Source organism: Etheostoma cragini, chromosome 15 (assembly GCF_013103735.1).
Source record: "Etheostoma cragini isolate CJK2018 chromosome 15, CSU_Ecrag_1.0, whole genome shotgun sequence".
Lineage (NCBI taxonomy): Eukaryota > Metazoa > Chordata > Actinopteri > Perciformes > Percidae > Etheostoma > Etheostoma cragini.
The window spans coordinates 5,653,956-5,670,521 of NC_048421.1; the positions used below are offsets into that span (position 1 = coordinate 5,653,956).

At 41.1% G+C, this 16,566-nt stretch overlaps 1 protein-coding gene, 1 long non-coding RNA gene and 2 other non-coding genes across 13 annotated transcripts; 3 read left to right on the forward strand and 1 right to left on the reverse strand.

Moving 5' to 3' along the window:
• The first annotated feature begins 227 nt into the window (after window positions 1-227).
• Window positions 228-924, forward strand: LOC117957539. The gene is made up of 3 exons (XR_004659528.1): window positions 228-265; window positions 443-495; window positions 683-924. It is a non-coding gene; the product is annotated as an uncharacterized LOC117957539 (long non-coding RNA).
• Window positions 537-610, forward strand: LOC117958780. The gene has a single exon (XR_004659785.1). It is a non-coding gene; the product is annotated as a small nucleolar RNA SNORD49 (small nucleolar RNA).
• Window positions 769-838, forward strand: LOC117958793. Its single transcript, XR_004659797.1, has one exon. It is a non-coding gene; the product is annotated as a small nucleolar RNA R38 (small nucleolar RNA).
• Window positions 925-1,027: 103 nt separating the features above from the next.
• LOC117957506 (fas-binding factor 1 homolog) lies at window positions 1,028-15,131 on the reverse strand. Of its 10 annotated transcripts, none has more exons than XM_034893294.1 (33): window positions 14,376-15,128; window positions 14,124-14,237; window positions 13,897-13,927; window positions 13,584-13,631; window positions 13,441-13,486; window positions 13,298-13,367; window positions 13,139-13,189; window positions 12,315-12,456; window positions 12,110-12,190; window positions 11,948-11,998; window positions 11,397-11,539; window positions 11,170-11,303; window positions 10,719-10,873; window positions 10,530-10,623; window positions 9,135-9,590; window positions 8,976-9,041; window positions 8,821-8,891; window positions 7,661-7,843; window positions 7,516-7,556; window positions 7,380-7,427; window positions 7,157-7,288; window positions 6,936-7,036; window positions 6,554-6,760; window positions 6,074-6,181; window positions 5,645-5,784; window positions 5,403-5,521; window positions 4,185-4,307; window positions 3,928-4,104; window positions 3,611-3,787; window positions 3,398-3,535; window positions 3,183-3,282; window positions 2,945-3,075; window positions 1,028-1,149 (listed from the first exon to the last, which is right to left on the reverse strand). In XM_034893294.1, exons 2-33 carry the CDS (start codon window positions 14,124-14,126, stop codon window positions 1,066-1,068), a joined length of 3,651 nt encoding a protein of 1,216 aa, XP_034749185.1. In that variant the 5' UTR covers window positions 14,127-14,237; window positions 14,376-15,128; the 3' UTR covers window positions 1,028-1,065. The 10 variants fall into 10 exon arrangements, with proteins under 10 accessions (XP_034749185.1, XP_034749194.1, XP_034749193.1 ...); XM_034893299.1 differs by having other exon boundaries at window positions 1,066-1,149; window positions 7,661-7,822; window positions 8,821-8,888; window positions 14,376-15,131; XM_034893295.1 differs by having other exon boundaries at window positions 1,066-1,149; window positions 8,821-8,888; window positions 14,376-15,131.
• Between the last annotated feature and the right edge of the window lie 1,435 nt (window positions 15,132-16,566).

A 16,566-nucleotide genomic window follows, 5' to 3' on the forward strand; every position in this document is an offset into this window, starting at 1 on the left:
GCGCGTGGCCTTCATTTAGCTTGAGACCTGATCTCTTTGATTAAAGATCTAGCGTTAATGTTTCGAGTTATATTTAACCTAACTGGCAACATTGGCTGATGTGAAATTCGACTTAACTTTTTGCCCAACAGAGATTAAATGGTTCATCAGGGAGAACTACCAGACCCCCAGACGCCTATTTGAAGGCCGGAGACCTCGACGGACTGGACCAGGGACAGCAGAGGTCTGGCCTGGGGACTTTGAACATCTTTCATAGTTATGAAAGGTAAAACTGACTTAAGTAGTGATAATCATTCACCGACTTTCTGCATACGTGTGATGAGCTTGTTATCCCTGTCTGAAAATAAGTGTGGAAACCAATGGTATCTGACTATCTGCAGACTGATGGGTGGGAGTCACAGACTGTTGATGGAACTACCACTAATAAAATGTCTTGTTGCAGGAACATGGTTCTCCTGTCCCACTAGACATTCACAGAAGAGGCCTGGTGAAAAGGTGTGTATCATCCTGCTTTTTGTGATCCACATTGCCATTGATTCAGTGATGAGAACTGCTGCATAGGAAGTGCCGTCTTATGCGAAAACTGACGATTGCAATAGCTGTTCTGAGAAATAGTCGAAATATTTAGCTTTTGGCTTTTTTAATCTGAACACTTGATCAGATGTTAACTTTCTTCCTACAGGTTTCCAACAATCTGCAAAGCAAGACCATGAAGATACAAGGGTGCTGAGGAAGTTTTACAGGTAAAACTGATGCTGATAATTAAAGTCAAGCCAGTGATGATAAAAGTTATCCCTGTCTGAACTTAAGTGTGGACTCATGGTAACCTGAGGCTTGACTGCAGATATGGGACCAGTATAGCTTTAGCGGACTATAGTTTGTATTAGTGTATAAGTTCTAATTTCTTTTCTTTTTTACTTGCAGATAAAACTGATGAGTAAGTGGACTCACCACTTTGGCATTGATTCAGAGGCCTAATGTCTCAGTACATGGAATGCAGTAGTTTGTTTGCATTAATAAAAACATGTTTGATCTGAAATGTTTAATAAAAAAAATCTTACAAGTTCAATCTGTTTTGAAAGGCGATCTGTAAGATTTCTTCTTCAAATTCTCTAAAAAGATCTGCTCATCTCGGAGGTATTCACGGTCCTGTGTAGAGTAAAATAACAAATGACACCAGATTAGAAAATTCACTTCATAGTTGTGGGTGATTCACATAGTAGGCCTGTTTGAAAATTTGTATAGAGCTGGGAGGAGGCCTCAGGACTAGGTGGGGAGTTTTCATATTGACAAATCTACAGAAACTGTTGGAATTATTTTAGGAATCACAACGTCAATAAAATCCCAATCTCATGAGCAGTTAACTGTTTAGGGGGACTTTATAGTGTGGTACATTTGCAAAGATTTTAGAACCGCTGGGATTTGAGTTAAATCAAAAGTCACATGGTATTTGATTGTCGCTAAACAAAGCTCTTTGATGACTACGGCAAGGACCACTCATATCTCTCCCTTTCAATATGTATATGAATAAGTTGTCTTTGATTTTAAATGCATGTGGTACAGGCTGTAGGGTTGGTGATTTACTAATTAATCACCTTATGTATGCAGATGATTTGGTCATCTTTAGCCCATATAGTGCTGGTCTCCAGCTTCTAAGGGTATGCACACAGTATGGTGTTGATTTTGATATAAAATACAATGCTAAAAAGAGTAAGATTATGATTATCAGAAGTAGAGAAGACAGACAGGCAACCTTCCCTGACGTCTGTCTGTCTGGCACTGTACTTATGGTGTGCACTGAGATTACATATTTGGGCCATATTATTGCAAATGATCTTTCTGATAAGGATATCTATAGGCAGCGTCGGAAGCTGTATGCTCAAGCGAACATGCTGGGTCGTAAGTTTAACATGTGCTCTGTACCTGTGAAAATCTCACTTTTTAGAGCGTATTGTACACCTTTGTATACGGCCTACTTGTGGTGTCGTTATAAGCAAGGCAGCATTAGAAGACTCACAGTGGCTTATTATGACAGCATGAGATTGCTGCTGAATGCTCCAAGACGCTCCAGTGCTAGCCATATGTTTGTCAGCGTTGGGGTACCTACTTGCTCAGCTGTTTTACGTAACCTGATGTATAGATTTATGTGTAGGGTATCTGAGTCTTGGCTAACCCTGTACGTAGTTCTGTCAGATTCTCCTCCAGATTGTGGAACCATTGGCGGACATGTCTGTATACTAGACAATGAACATTGTGGAAGGCTTTGTTTTGTTTTTTGTATTTTGTATTTTTGTGTTTGTATATGTTCTTATTTTGATATGGATCCCCCTGGGTCTGAAATAAAGTTTATTATTATACCAAAGTAGTTGGCTAGTATCAACTTTTCAAAGGTCTGTCATACAGCAATCTAGATGATCATGGACTAAAATTCAGAACTAAGGCTTAACCAAAGGTGGGAAAAGAAACAACTTTTAGCTGCCCCTACACTAGCTACAGTTTGGCAAAAGTTTAGACTGCTCTATGATAAAGCGCATTCAAGATCTTTGATTCCTAAGCTAACAAACCCTCAGATCATCTGATACTGGTATTTTCACTATTCCCCAAGTCCAAAAAGCAAGCGGAGAATCTGCTTTCAGCTTCTACACTCTCAAACACCCTGCCCAGATACATAAGGAACGCAAGCTCTGACTTTTAAAACCAAAGATCTACCTTTTTCCGGCTGGCATGTGCGGTTTATTCTTAACTTCTTTCCACTGCCACTTTAACACCTTTTAGCTTACTGCCTTTTTTTCTTTTCTTTAATTATATTTTTATGTGTAGATTGTTTTAAGACCACACTAAAGTACTTTGAGCTGCATTTAATTGTATGAAAAGGTGCTATACAAATTTAAACAAAAAATGGAGATGTGACTTTATGCATAGGCCAAATGTTGCTATTGGTTACCTTTTCTGCAGTGTACTTCCACAGAGCCAGGCTGGCCTGTAGAGCCATGGACTGAGAGTTGGCAAATGAAGTAGGAGGGGGAATGTTCAGGGTCGATGACAGCTCAGGGTTTGGCAAAACTGAACCTGCATCTACAGATTAATAAAAAAGAAATTGTGTTGCACTTTGTATATTAAATTGTTTATTTTTAAAGTATATGAGTAACTGAATGAAAGTCAATTACAAGAATTAACCTCACCTGGTAAAATGGGAGGAATCATTTGTGCTAAAGAGGTAATCGGAGTGTCTAGTTGCAGCCTCTTTGTGTCCTTCTGCAGATGACTTAACCGCATTCGCTCCTGTAATAAAGTGTTCAGGACACTCGGTTACCATTTATTTGGTAATATTGTTTTGGTAAAATAGAAGCCCAATCTGAAGAATATCACAGTGGTCTTACAGTAAAGTAACACACACCTGAAGGATTCGCTGTTCCTGCTGCCTCAGCCGCTCTGTCTGGGAGTGGATATTTCTGAGCCTTGCCTCGTGTTCACTCTCCACACGTTTTGCCTCCTGCAACGCTACTTCTCCTTCCTCAAACTTGTCTGAGGCAAGCTGCAAAGAGCATAGTGAATCAAAACTAAGATATTTACTGCACTACACATAGGGGCCTGTGTGGTGTCAATCTACCTTGCTAAAGGCCTCCACCTCCTGGGCTCGTGTCTTAAGTCTCAAGGCTGTGCTGCTTATTCTCTCTTTCTCTCTGTCCAGTTCTTCTCTCAGTCTTTCCAGAGTCTCCCTCTCTTGTGCACAAGCCATCTCCTTCTGTTTTAGCTCTGCAGTGTGAAGCTTTAAGTCAGCTTGTTCCTACAACAGAAACCGTGAGAATTCAATTTATTTTGTCTTTTGGGGTCCCAAGCAGCTAAACAAAATGTTTTTTATTAATATATTCCATTATATTTAGTACTGTTAACATAGTCAAATTTTCTTTTACTGAAGAGGATCACCTGTGCCAGACTGATGATGGAGCCCTCTCTCTTCTCCAAGAGACTGCTGACATCCCGTTCAGCCCTCTCATGCCTTTGCTTCTCCATGGAGTGGAAGTGGGCCCACTCAGCTGCCAGCTTCCTCCTCTCCTCTGCACAATGCTGCATCACTGACTTCTGCTCCTCCAGTAGTGCACTCTGATGGGAACAAAGACGGGGGGGCATGTAAGTGGGAGACGCATAGAATCAAGATAGATATGGATGTCCCCCAGGCTCACCTTAGCTCTTTCCAGCTCCTCTCTTTCCATGTTGATCTGCATACTAAGGGCATGCCGCTCTCCCTCAAGGCCTCTTTGGGTTGACTCTGCCTTGGCCTGCTCTGCTGTTATCTTCCAGCGCTCCTTAGGTATACAAAAGAAAAGGTGTCATCAGTCTTCATTGCAGCTGTTTGTTTGTATGCACCTGTGGTGGACTGCTAGGTCAAAACTAATGCTACTGTAGAGTTGCCTACACACGGTGTAGCGTATTATCTGCTCTGCTGAGAAGGTGATTGGCTGCAATCTGCCCTCTCACTAGGACGGATTGTAGCCGATCACCGGACACAAACTGAACCCCTCCCAAAAGCCATAAAAACAGTTTTTTGCATCTACAGTCAGACACTCTGACGCTGACTCTACCCCCCACCCCCGTCACTTGCACCAACCTGCACTAACCTTTATCCTGTACTTTATATGTGCCCATTGCATATACTTTGTATTCTTTGCAATTTTGTACTACTACATTTAGCGTTTTTTTCCCATGTTACTTTGTAGCGATAATGTGCGCTCCGCTCAAAGTTAAAATTATTTCAACCTTGAACTAGTTGCCGCTGACCTCTCAATCTTTTAACCTTGGGCGCAACCAATTCCAGAACGTTCCTTTTTGCCTGTTTGCTCTGCGCCCTATCTCGCAGTTTTGCCACATCATGTGTAGGCTGCTTTCCCACTTTCTTTTGAGTGGTGAGCTGGTAGGGAAATACTGATGTGAGCCAAGAAAGATGCGCATGTGTGTGGGAGATTCATGGAGAAGTTTGAGGAAGCAGAGGCGGAGGGGCCTCAAGTGGAACCAACACTAAAACACAGATACGCTGAAGAAAAACACGGGGCAAAGACGGAGCACAACCCGCCTTTTGGAAATACACCTTTTTAAAACAACCTGAATGAACGCAACATGAGAATGCTGGGGCTGGCTGAGGCCAGAGAGAGACGAGGCTGGAGCAGCTCAAGAAGAAGCTGTTTCCAGACAACTGCCGGAGATACCAAGGCCCCACAACCCCTTTAGAATTAGGGAAAACCTACACTCACTCAGGCAAGTTAGTCTCATCCTCATATTTAATGTGACAAGGATACGGGGGATTAGTCTTACAGGCTGAGTTAACCTTTAGCAGAGGTGTTTGGTTGTTTATGGAGCCAAGGTAGATTAGCCGACCGTGACAAATAGTCAGATTTTGCCCTGACCTTCTCAAGCTGTCTCTGCTGCTCATTGAGCTGTGTGTCCATCCTGGAAATGATTTCCTTAAGGTAAGATCTCTCCTCCGCCATGGCTTTCTGCTGCTGGGCCAGACGGTCCTGCATCACTGTAACGGGCATTTAGAGAATACACTTGCAATGCAATACCAACTACAGTATGCAATTTGACAACACATACCTTGACCTATTTGTACAAAGTGTGCACATTTATGTGTGTGTTTCTGAGGTACTTCGAAGCTGCTCGTCTCTGTGCCGTGTCCCCTGCTCCAGGCCATGAGCCGTATGTTCGTGTGTGCTCTCCACCCGAGAAGAAATGTCCCCCAGCCGAGAGGAGAACTGCTCCATTTGCTCAATCACCATTGTAAGAGACCTGGACAAAAAAACAACAACGTAGATATACTTGTACAAAAAATCTCTTAAGTTCAGGCCAAGATTGGTTGGCCAATGTCGAAAGTTAGTCACTCCAGTCAGTTTGTATACCAAAAACATATTAAAAAAGAAAAAGAAAAAAAAAGAAAAATTCCAAAATAGAATAAAACCATTCTGCAGTTGTTTGCTCTTGCTTGGTATTTAACACACAAAAACACAACACCGCACATACTACTAGTATTTACAGGTGTAGTAAAATGGAAAATGGTTGTCTTTTGATAACATCTTACCTGGTCTGAGATGTTGCGCTTGTAACAGCATCAATCTCCTCGTCCTTTAATTTCCTCAATCTCTGGACCTGGTGCTCGTGGTCTTTCTTCATCTCCAAGATAGATTTCCTTGACGGCAAAGAAGGACAAATACACAACATATATGGTAAACTTAAAGGCCATTTATTCATCATAAAATATAACATGTTAATCCTGGGACTTCCAGAGTTATTTTACTGAGTTATACTGTATGAACAATTTAGTTTAGTGCAACCCAAAGCAGGTCTTTTGCTCCTTGTTCCAAACTATCTTTAGTCATTGCTATGTTTCTGTCTTGTGGTGCCTAGGGAACCCTTTTTTCATCCTGTCTTTACTCATTTGTGTATGTTTTGATGAATTCAGTCAGCACCTGATGATAACTGTTGAATAAATGTATTTATAGTGTACTTGCTGTTGTTATAAAACCCTTCTGTTACTATAGAAAAGGCTTCCCTGGTGTACCTCTGCAGGTCTCTGAGTCTCTCCACCTCGCGGTCTCTGTCTTGCTGGGCTAGGGCCAGTTTGCGCTGGTACTGAGTCTGCAGCTCGGAGCGTTCCTGCTCAGCTAATCGTGTTACAGTTGCCAGACGTTCCATTAGGTCTTCACAATCCTGCCGTGCCTGTGTCTCCCTCTGAGCTGCCGATTCCTCAAGCAGCTTCACACGAGCCCTGGACGTGCACAAAAACATACGTACAGCATCTGTACAGACACACATAAGCTGCTTGAAGTGCAGGGAATTATGCATAATGTATGGTAAACATGTACACAGGCGATGCACATTTGTGTGTGTGTGTGCGCGCGCTAAAACACAGCGTGGGTGTATGTGGTTGAGGAATAAACTACTTGTGTGTGTTCTCCATGAGTTCCATATCCTGTTTATGCCGCTGCTGGACAGTCTCTAGCAACATTTGGCTTTGATCTTGCTCCAGCTGCAATGTCTTCACCTGGACAATAACACACAGGAGTTTCAAGGTTGTGCATGTTCATGGAGGTAACATAGGAAGGGAATTTTGGTTATTAATGGTTTCCCTCTCATCCCTACAAGAGCAAGAGCATTAATGTACCTGTCCCTCCAGTTGGATGATGCGAGCCTGTAAAACTGGATAATCTCCAGGTTGCTGCTCTCTCTCTTTGAGTCTCTGCGTGACCCCTGCATCCACAACACCCCCGAGACACAGCAACTGAGACTGCATCATCTTTAGGAGTAGAGTAATCAAGTTAAACACAAACCAGGCGATAAATGTGTTCTTACACTTTGGATGAAGTGGTGACGTTGATGTTACTAACCTGCTGTTGTAGAAGCAGCTGCTGCAGACTGTCTGCTGAAAGTGTAACCTTTTCAGGAAATATGGAAAGGATTTTGAAAAACAAAATTATAAGATTGCCCAAATTATGACAACCTTATTACAAAAAGCATGCATACCTGTTGTTGGACAGCCGTTGATGTATTTTGCTGTGGAACGGCTGGAAAAGAAAACGAGTATGAGTAGCAATCACATTGACCTTCTCACATTAGATAAAAAGCAAATAGTGAATACTTTATCTAAATATTACAGCAAAATACCTACACCACATTGAGCCAGGCGATATAGTAGAAATAGGGTTGAGCAACTGCAGCTGATTGGGTCCTCTTTGTACCCCGGATCCATTTATGGATGGTAGGAGATGAGGTTGGGACTGAGGCTGGGGTTGGGTGTGGCTAATGCTAGCAGCATGGACTGGCAAAGGACCAGTAAGTTGAGGAGGGCAATCTGAGGGATGAGACAAATTTAGAGCTTGTCCAAGGTCTACTTTAGCATGGGGAGCAGTTGCAGAAGAGGATGTGAGGCTGGGTGGTGGCTGTATAGTCTGTGACTAAACAAGGGGACTGTGGTGGAGTTAAGGGGCAAGGGGGAATGGAATCTGTGCCAGAGGAGGAGCAGAATGTGTAAACGATTATGGGCGTGATGTGATACCAGGTAGAATGAGGCCTCAGCTGTGATTTTTCCATTAATGTTACCTGCTTGATTTGCCTCAACACGGCCGCGGTGCCCCGTCCTCCATTTTCCATTGCAGATTAGTACCGCGTCATGAGGTGAGCTATGGCTGCTCGTCCTATCAGGTAACTGCTGTGCCCTTATGCTAGTTTTTACTTCACCTTATTGCCTCAGCTAACTTGACCTCGACGGAGGTGGTACTTAATAACGTACCTGTTAGCAGGTACTAGGGACTTTTTTTCATAACATAAAATGTCGAGGCAAGTCAAGTAGATACCATGCTGTGGAAAAAACGGCATAAGTGTATACTGTGTGTATGACTGTATGATGTGTTTACCTTGTCAGAATGTGTGAGAATGATTAATTAAGGTGGTTCAAAGAGAGAAAGGCTTCTACTGTAAATGTACAAAATGATGTGTACATACATATAAACATACTGTACATATGTGTGTGTGTGTGTGTGTGTGTGTGTATTGTGGCAACCCAGGGGAAACTGCCCAGCCAATTCAGTACAGGGGGCCTAAATTCCGATCGGGGGAGGTGATAGAGGGAGTGTATCATCCTCAGAAGGCCAAAGTACTCCGGACGGAAAGGATTCTCAGTTCAATTTGACCCACTACCCTTTTCCTTGAATAATTTGGTTTTTGAAAGAAACTTTATGTTTAAAGCTAAGTGACTATTGTGAATCGTGCCCCAAGTCCATTGGGATGCCACAATCCATGTAAGTGAAGAGTAGTTATTTGGATAAATACCTTGCTTGGTCGTTGTCTCTCTGACAGGAGTGGAGTGAGCAGTGGGGCTGGGCTGACCAAGGAAAGTGCTGCTGCACAAAACAACAGGGGAATGATAAAAATTGCACCAAAAAACAGTTCATGTGTTTAATGGTTTTACACAACAAATATCTTACCTAGTTTCCTTGACAGATGTAAGTGTGTCCTCTCCGCCCCTGGGAGCTTGTGAAGTGACTGGTTTACTGAAATCAAGAGCAAGTCATCATTCAGTACTGAGAAACAAGTTTCTTCCGTCATTGTATGTGTCACGGTATTTTTTGTTGTTGTTGCTGTACCTAACACTCGACTCCAGATCCAATTCTTCCCCCAGGGCTGAAAAGTTTTCCTGCTTGGTTGTTTTTGCCTCAGAGTTTGACACTGACATAGCCTTCTTCCTGCTCAAGGCTCCTGCTAACCAATCATCATCCTCCTCCTCTTCCTCTTTCTGATGGCTTTTTGAGCTCTCAGGCATGGTTTGTTTGGTGATATTTTCAGTTAAGGCAGGGGTGTCTGCTGGCATTTTTGCAGAAGAAGTGGCATGACTACCAGTCAGGGAGGGTCTTCTCTCTAATAAAGGAGAGGAAGGAACCTTTGGAGACACTGCTGAAGTCTCTTTGGCATCATCCTCTGAAAAGGTGTGGTCGTCTTTTGTCTTGAGGCCTAACCAGTCAGCGGAGTTGCGGTGCCTTGTGGGGGTGGTGGGTTTTGGTTTCTTCTCTGGGGTGGAGGGATCGACATCATCTGTAGAAAATCTGATGATGAGAAAAAAAGTGTTCAGTTTACCATAGTCTTGCTTTGCCAAACCTTCCTCTATATGCTGCGGAGGACGGTCTGGCTGGTCCACACAGCATTCCCGGGAATGGGAGAAAAAAGTTCTCTGGTTTATTGGCATTTCTTTAAACCAATCAAAATCGCCATTTTAGGCGCTAAGCTCCGCTCGGAGCTGCTGCCAAATAGCCTCGGGAAGGAACTTGTTTTAATGGTATGTGTACTTCAAAGGTTATTTTAGTTGTGCAAGAGATAACTCAGATTGGACTGATAGTCTAGCTAGCAGTCTCGATTTACCCTGCAGAGATCTGTGGAGCAGTTAACCCATAGTCCTCATAAATCCACCGGAGTTTAGAATTCCAACAAAAAGAAAGCTGAAGGAAACTAACATTGGCAAAATTACATGCATCAAGCAGAATTTCTGGCAGCACCGGAGCAATCCCGGAATAGGAACGTTGTGAATATAGATATTCCTGGTGACCTGCTACCTGCAACAATATGCGAAACCCATAGTCAAAAATCTGGGTGTCAAAATAGACAATGGTTTTAAATTTGATAAGCAGATAATGTTGTTTAATCCAGTTTTTAACCACCTGAGGCTTTTATTTAAAATTAAACCTGTTTTATCTCGTAAGTACTTTAAGCATGGGGTTCGTGCTTTTATCTCAACTTGTTTAGACTACTGTAATGCCCTTTACTTTGCCGTTAACCAACCCACTTGTATTCCTTGGCTTTTAACCCACCATAAGAACCGTGTGGTCTTATGTTGTTTTATGTGTTCTATGTGATTTTTTTTCTTATCCAGCACTTAGTAAGCATTTGTTTTTTTTAAATGTGCTATATGATGACCACAACATGAAAAAAAGCCAACTGTAAAACACACCATGGCTGACTGACTGGCACACACTCACACACACACACACCTGACAGACGGTCTGCGGGACTGGCGCCCCTCAGGCGTGGATCCCAGCGTGGGCTGATAAGAGCCAAATGTGAGGTCACCTTCTAAAAGTGGTTCTGTTAAATAGGAACAAAAGCAGTCTTCCAATATGTTCTTTTAAAACAGAACTTGCTCATACTTCTGGGAGCAGATGTTCCGTGTGTTCTATTACCTTTCACGCTGAAGGTTTTCTCGTGTTGCTGCTTCTCTTGAGACTGAGGCTGGTCCTTCTTCTCGCCCGTGGGAGGTCGCTCCAAAAGAAGAGGTGAAGTCAAACTCTCCAGAATGTCATCGAGTTTAGTACGTGGTCTCTGAGGGGTCTCACTCCTGTAATAACATACAGCAGAGGGAATGGCAAACGAGACCACATTAAGATACATTAGAAGAAAGGAAAAGTTAGTCAATTTTGGAAACACCACAAAAAAAGTAGAAGGGAAGGCAAACCACATTAGTAAAGAATGTATATGTCTGAGGCTGAAAGATGCTTTGTAAAACATTGTCAAAGTTTGGCTTTGCTTTTAGCCGCAGCCCAAAGCACTGAAGCTGAAATTATTCATCGTTAAGCGCTATAAATAAGGACAACAATAAGATTGAGACAGGAAGAGCGGGAACAAAGCTGTTACCTTCCCTTGTTGGACCAAAGCACAGTCTCTTTTTTTTGAGGATTGTTTTTATCCCTGTCAAATCCCAGTGCGTCCATGAGGTCATCTTTATCGTCGTCAAACGTGACATCACTTCGTTTTTTTGCTGCTTTAGAACAAAGAATATACAAACACAAACACAAAAGTAGTTCAGAGACTGTTTGATTCATGTTCGAAAACTGAGAATTGCAGATAATTTAAGGCTTACATGTTTGAGTCTTTAGGATAGGTGATGCTGAAGGAGACGGGACAGACTTTTCAGGAATGGCCCGCTGTATGCTAGATTTAGGTTCAGGCTTGGTTTCATCTGGAAGCAAGTCATCAAGGAGATCCGCCAAGGGGTCGTCTAGATCTGCAGCGGAAATAAGATTCTAATCACATTTTACGGACACCAGACTGTTAAGCAGTAAATGATAGACATCATATCATATGTCTAGACTTACGATACTTAAAAAAAAAATTATCAATTAAATATCACATACGACAATATAAACGTTTCAAATATATTTAAAGTTTGAGCCTATAGTCTGATTATATTACATGAGATTGAACAGGTGTACCAAAGAAACTAACGCACTATATGATTAAATACTGATTGGATAGCTATCTCACTTTCAAATTTGTTCATTTGCATAACATTTCCAAAGTCATTTGTCAATTTTTGTGTGTATCTCTCCTGTTTAAACTACCCACAGACACTCAATCTAAAACTACCCACAGATATTAAACTAAAAGTTAAGAGCCAAACACACTAATGTACCTTTATCGTTAGGTGTCTGACCAAGACATTCATCATCATCATCACCACTGTCTAAATGAATGCAGCAGTTTGGAGAAAAAAAGGCAATGCTATCAGTAAGCGAGTGCTCGGTTAAATAAGGGCTCAGTGTTAGAGATGGATGGGACAGGGAGGCTCACACACCATAGAAGCTCTGCTTCTTGTACTTATGTGCTGTAGACGATGGTGCAGAGTTAGGCGTCCTCCCTTCTGTGCCGAGTTCATCTGAGTGAAGAGAGGAAGACAAGGCTCTCTCTAATTGCTGCTATTAATGCAAACTTCAAAGCCAGCAATAAAGTGTGGCTAATAATAAGAAAATAATTTATGCAAGAACACTGCAGTGGATAACCTGCTCCCTCTGGTTTTATTTTACTTTCTAACGTGGACGAGTCTTTCTTTGGTCCTTTGCTGCCAAACGGCTTTGTTTGTGCAGGGGCTGAACTGGGCTTTTTCTTTGATGCAAAAAGGTCAGCATCCATATCATCCATATCCTGGACAAGAATACAGAAAAACAACAGACATTGTCAGTGGACCTGAGACCATGTAAGGAGAACTACAAAGCTGAACTATGTCTCTGCATTTCCCCAGTTTATTATGGCGCGTTCATGCCACCTGGGAATATCAGTGACCGCCCTCGGGATTATGTTTTTTTTACCAGAATTCACATAATGCGTGTTCTTCTTCTGTTATATTACCGTTTGGCATACAAATTTGTTGCATGACTGCCACTAGAGCAGGTGTGTGAAAACATGGCGGCCACAATAACAAAGATTTGCTGCAGTTTTCTTATGCGAGCCTAAAAACAGCACATCGACAGCTGTTTGTTTGTGTTATCTGGAGGACAACAAATGGGAAAGGACTTGGATACGGTGTTTTTTAATACATAGGCCTATGTCTGAATAATTTTGAAACGTGTTATGTCTGTGTATGTTTCTTGGCATAGGCGTTTGTCCAAAATATTATTGCTATAATTGTTATTATATTGTCATTGAAATATTTTCAGTGAGCCAACCATTGGTTGTCAACACCGCGTTACAGACTGGGAAACTCTGTTAGCAAAAATCTAAACCCGAGTTTCCCACATCTGATTCCCACTTGAAGTGAAGTGAATGATTATGTTTTCACTGGGGAAAATGTGTTTCCGATGCCCATGAACACACGATAATTTTCTACCTTCATGTTCTTCAGTATGTCATTGGGATCAGCTGCTGAGACATCAGAGTCCTTGGACAGAAAAGAAAACAGCAACAAAGAGAATTTTAAAAAAAGTGCTATTTATACATAAGATATAAGACTGTAAACATGTATCTTTTAACATCTTGGTCTACATACCTCAGTGTCCCCGCCATCCCTCTTTACCTCCTCTGCTAGCATACTGAAGATGTTATCTGTGGCAGAAGTGCTGGAGAAGAAAAAAATTGTAACTCAGTTTCATTTTTAAAATTGATTTTAACTCTTAGATTCCTCCAACCTACCGATTCAGTAGTCCACGGCGAGTTGCTTTCCCCATTACTGGGAGTTCTGGAGTACAATGTTGAGAGAAAACACAAAATTCTCACAATAATACAATTATCATAAATAATGATAACACTGTTTGGTTTTAGAACTGCTAACTTACTTTTATCCTCAAATAGGCTGTCGAGCAAATCTTCATCTGCGAATGAACCTTGGGAAAACAGTAAGGGTTTTTACACAAGCTTGAGACTCTTCAGTTAATTACATTTTAAGTGCTTGTGTCATTTATGCTCCATTCTGATTATACTGCCACCAGCTCTAATATATTTTGACTGTAGGCTTATACGGTTTTTATGTTATTCTATATATGTGAAAATTCTTGGTTGTGAATTGATTTATATCAACTGTATATCTACTACAGTAACAATATAGAAAGTGAAACTACGGGGTACAACATTCAAACGGGAGGGACTTACTTTTGGATGGTTTGCTCTTCAACTTTGTAGCCTGGAAATGTGAAATTATATAATAAATTAGCAATTTTACACCTGGATTCCATTAACCTAACTCCTGCGTCCACTACAGAGAGCAGGTCAATTGTAAACATACAAAGTAATTTCGCTTTTTTATTTTTATTTTTAATTTCATTTAACCATAACCCACATATCGTGGTAACGTTAATACTGGAGCCAGTTTGACTTACCATGTTAAATCTCTCCTGGTAGCGTTGAATTGGATGTAGCTAGGTTAGCTAGCCAAGCTAAATCTGATTAGGCGTCTCCCGTCTCCATTGGTAACCTCTCTGTTAGCTAGCTAGCTACCTACAAGAACGTTCATTAAAAAACACACGATTGTAGATAACGTTAGTTAATATGGTGACACATATTGTTTCATGCTTTAATGCAGTCGTGCTTAAGTTAGTCGTTTAGCATTTTTAAGTTGCCAATTTACATACAGAAACGTTAACATTGAAACAAATCTGAAGGAACACCACTGCCACACAACGTTAACGTTAGGACAAGGCTGTTCGTTAAGCTAGCCATATTGCAAACCTACGCTAATTCAGTCTTCTAACACAAACTGTATGCTAATCATTACAAAGTTATAGATTTATGCTGAACACACTGCAAAGGGAAAATCAGAAGGGTAATGTTTGAGGGATTACTACACTGCTGCACTAACGTACCACAAAGCCACAACCATAACCGGCGCGAGACACACGCTTCCTGTTTTCCGTCCGCAGTGTATTGTGGGTAGAGTAGTTTTGGCGTACCCTTTGAGGCAGGGATCAGCAATAGCTTGTTTAAGACTTGCTTTGACATATTTAACTTGCTTACTTGGTGAAATCTACCAAAATGTTTTACCAGCAGGTGGCGCCAGAGCTTAAAAGACTAAATCAGAGCAAATCAGTTGCAACAAAAATATAGAGATAAATAATTTATCTAGCCTATGTTTAATTCAGTGAGGTCTAGGCCTGATGTTGCAATCTTAATAAGCAAATAAGCAGTAAGCACATTGCTTAAAGTTAGCTTTACACAATTTCTCATGAGACTTCAGGCTATTTCAGGCGTGACAGAATTGGGATTAGGCATGGATGCCAGCATCATTGATCATTCTGTCAACACAGAGAATTGTTACATTAACACGGTATACAAGTAGACAACCTCTGTTTAAAATGCCTTGCCATGAATGCAAGAATATTTTTTTGTAGATAACTGATGATTTCTGTTGTTTTGTTGTTGTTTCATGCTCTACATCAATATTCACGTTTAGTGCATTGATTACCTGAAAGCATGGAATTTACCCTTTTATTCAATCAAAGCAGAAATAACAGAACAAGATTTGTCTTTGAAGAGATGACAATTGATTGTGAAGCAAAATGTACAGGCAAAGATTATGTGTACTTTGAACGAGAACACCATTTACTGAAATGCAGTCCACGTATGCAATGTCAAAAAATTGCTTTACACTTGGAGGCAAAAGACGTTGCTCACAGGATGACAATAAAGCTCTATGCAACCAAATATGATTTGTCAAGAAATGAAACTGGCCATTTCAAACATTTTTAAAGAAGAAGGAAGAAGAAAAAAGAAATGTTTCACAGATGTTATAATTAGAAGATTTATGCCTTTCACGTAAATCATCAGCAAATTAAGCACAGTTATTCTCTGTGCATGTGAGAGACAATGTTCATTGGCATTCAGAAGTACATGGCACACAAATGCCATTCCTTTGTTTTATTTAAGCCTTGTGACACTTCCGTGAGAACATAAACCTTTAAGGGATTAACAGAATGGGCGTACTGGACCTGCCATATGGACACACCTGCTGTGTACAATACAACACAGGACTTTAGGCCCTTTTTCAGAAGAAATTAGGTCACCTATGAGATCTTAACAGATGCTACTCTTTACGATGCATACAGTCAAAGCTCATCCTCTCCTCATACATACATTTAAAACAATTCATTACCTTTTTATTTTTTGAAAAGCAAGCAAAACATGAAATCTAACAAATGATTACTGCTTGTTTTTATGCAGAGGCACACAACTTGTTTTGTCACTTTGTACCTTGGTCATATAACTAACTTTTGAAGTGACAGTATACACAAATTCAGTTTTTCATGACAAATAAGCGGCATATGTCAGGCATATGTCAGGCTTCATTTTCCAAACTGTAATTCTCTCAGTTGCTGTTTACTGTTCCAGTGAGGAGAGCACCTTCAGGTCAGACAGGGTGAAGCCACCATGATCAAAACACGCTTCATTGTTTGTTTTTCAAAATCCCGGTGGAAGTCTGGGGCATGAGCTGTGTTTGCAGATAAATCTGACCAATGAGAGAAAACAACAAAATAGATTAGGCAATGGGAAACCTGTCCTGTAGTATCAATGGAAATAAGTCCTGAATAGAGGCCACACACAGCACAACAAATCAGTGTTGATAGCTTTCATAGTTGTAAAGTAAATACACATTTGATTTCTGGTTCATTCTAGGGGTTACATGTGACAAATGACAGAGCTCACCTGATGCTCACCAGACTTGAGATGATGGCCTGATTGTGTCTGCACGGGAGGAGGAGCACCAGGGATGTACAATAAAACAAAAAATCACAAATGATGTAGGGAAATATATATATATATATATAT

Bases quoted from the DNA above. Each gene is read 5' to 3' on its own strand.
- LOC117957506 (XM_034893294.1), bottom strand. The intron at 10,874-11,169 runs GTAACAGCTTTG...ATGTTATTACAG, and splicing joins CTTTGGTCCAACAAGGGAAG to GAGTGAGACCCCTCAGAGAC. The intron at 7,844-8,820 runs GTATTTATCCAA...CTCATCCCTCAG, and splicing joins AGAGACAACGACCAAGCAAG to ATTGCCCTCCTCAACTTACT.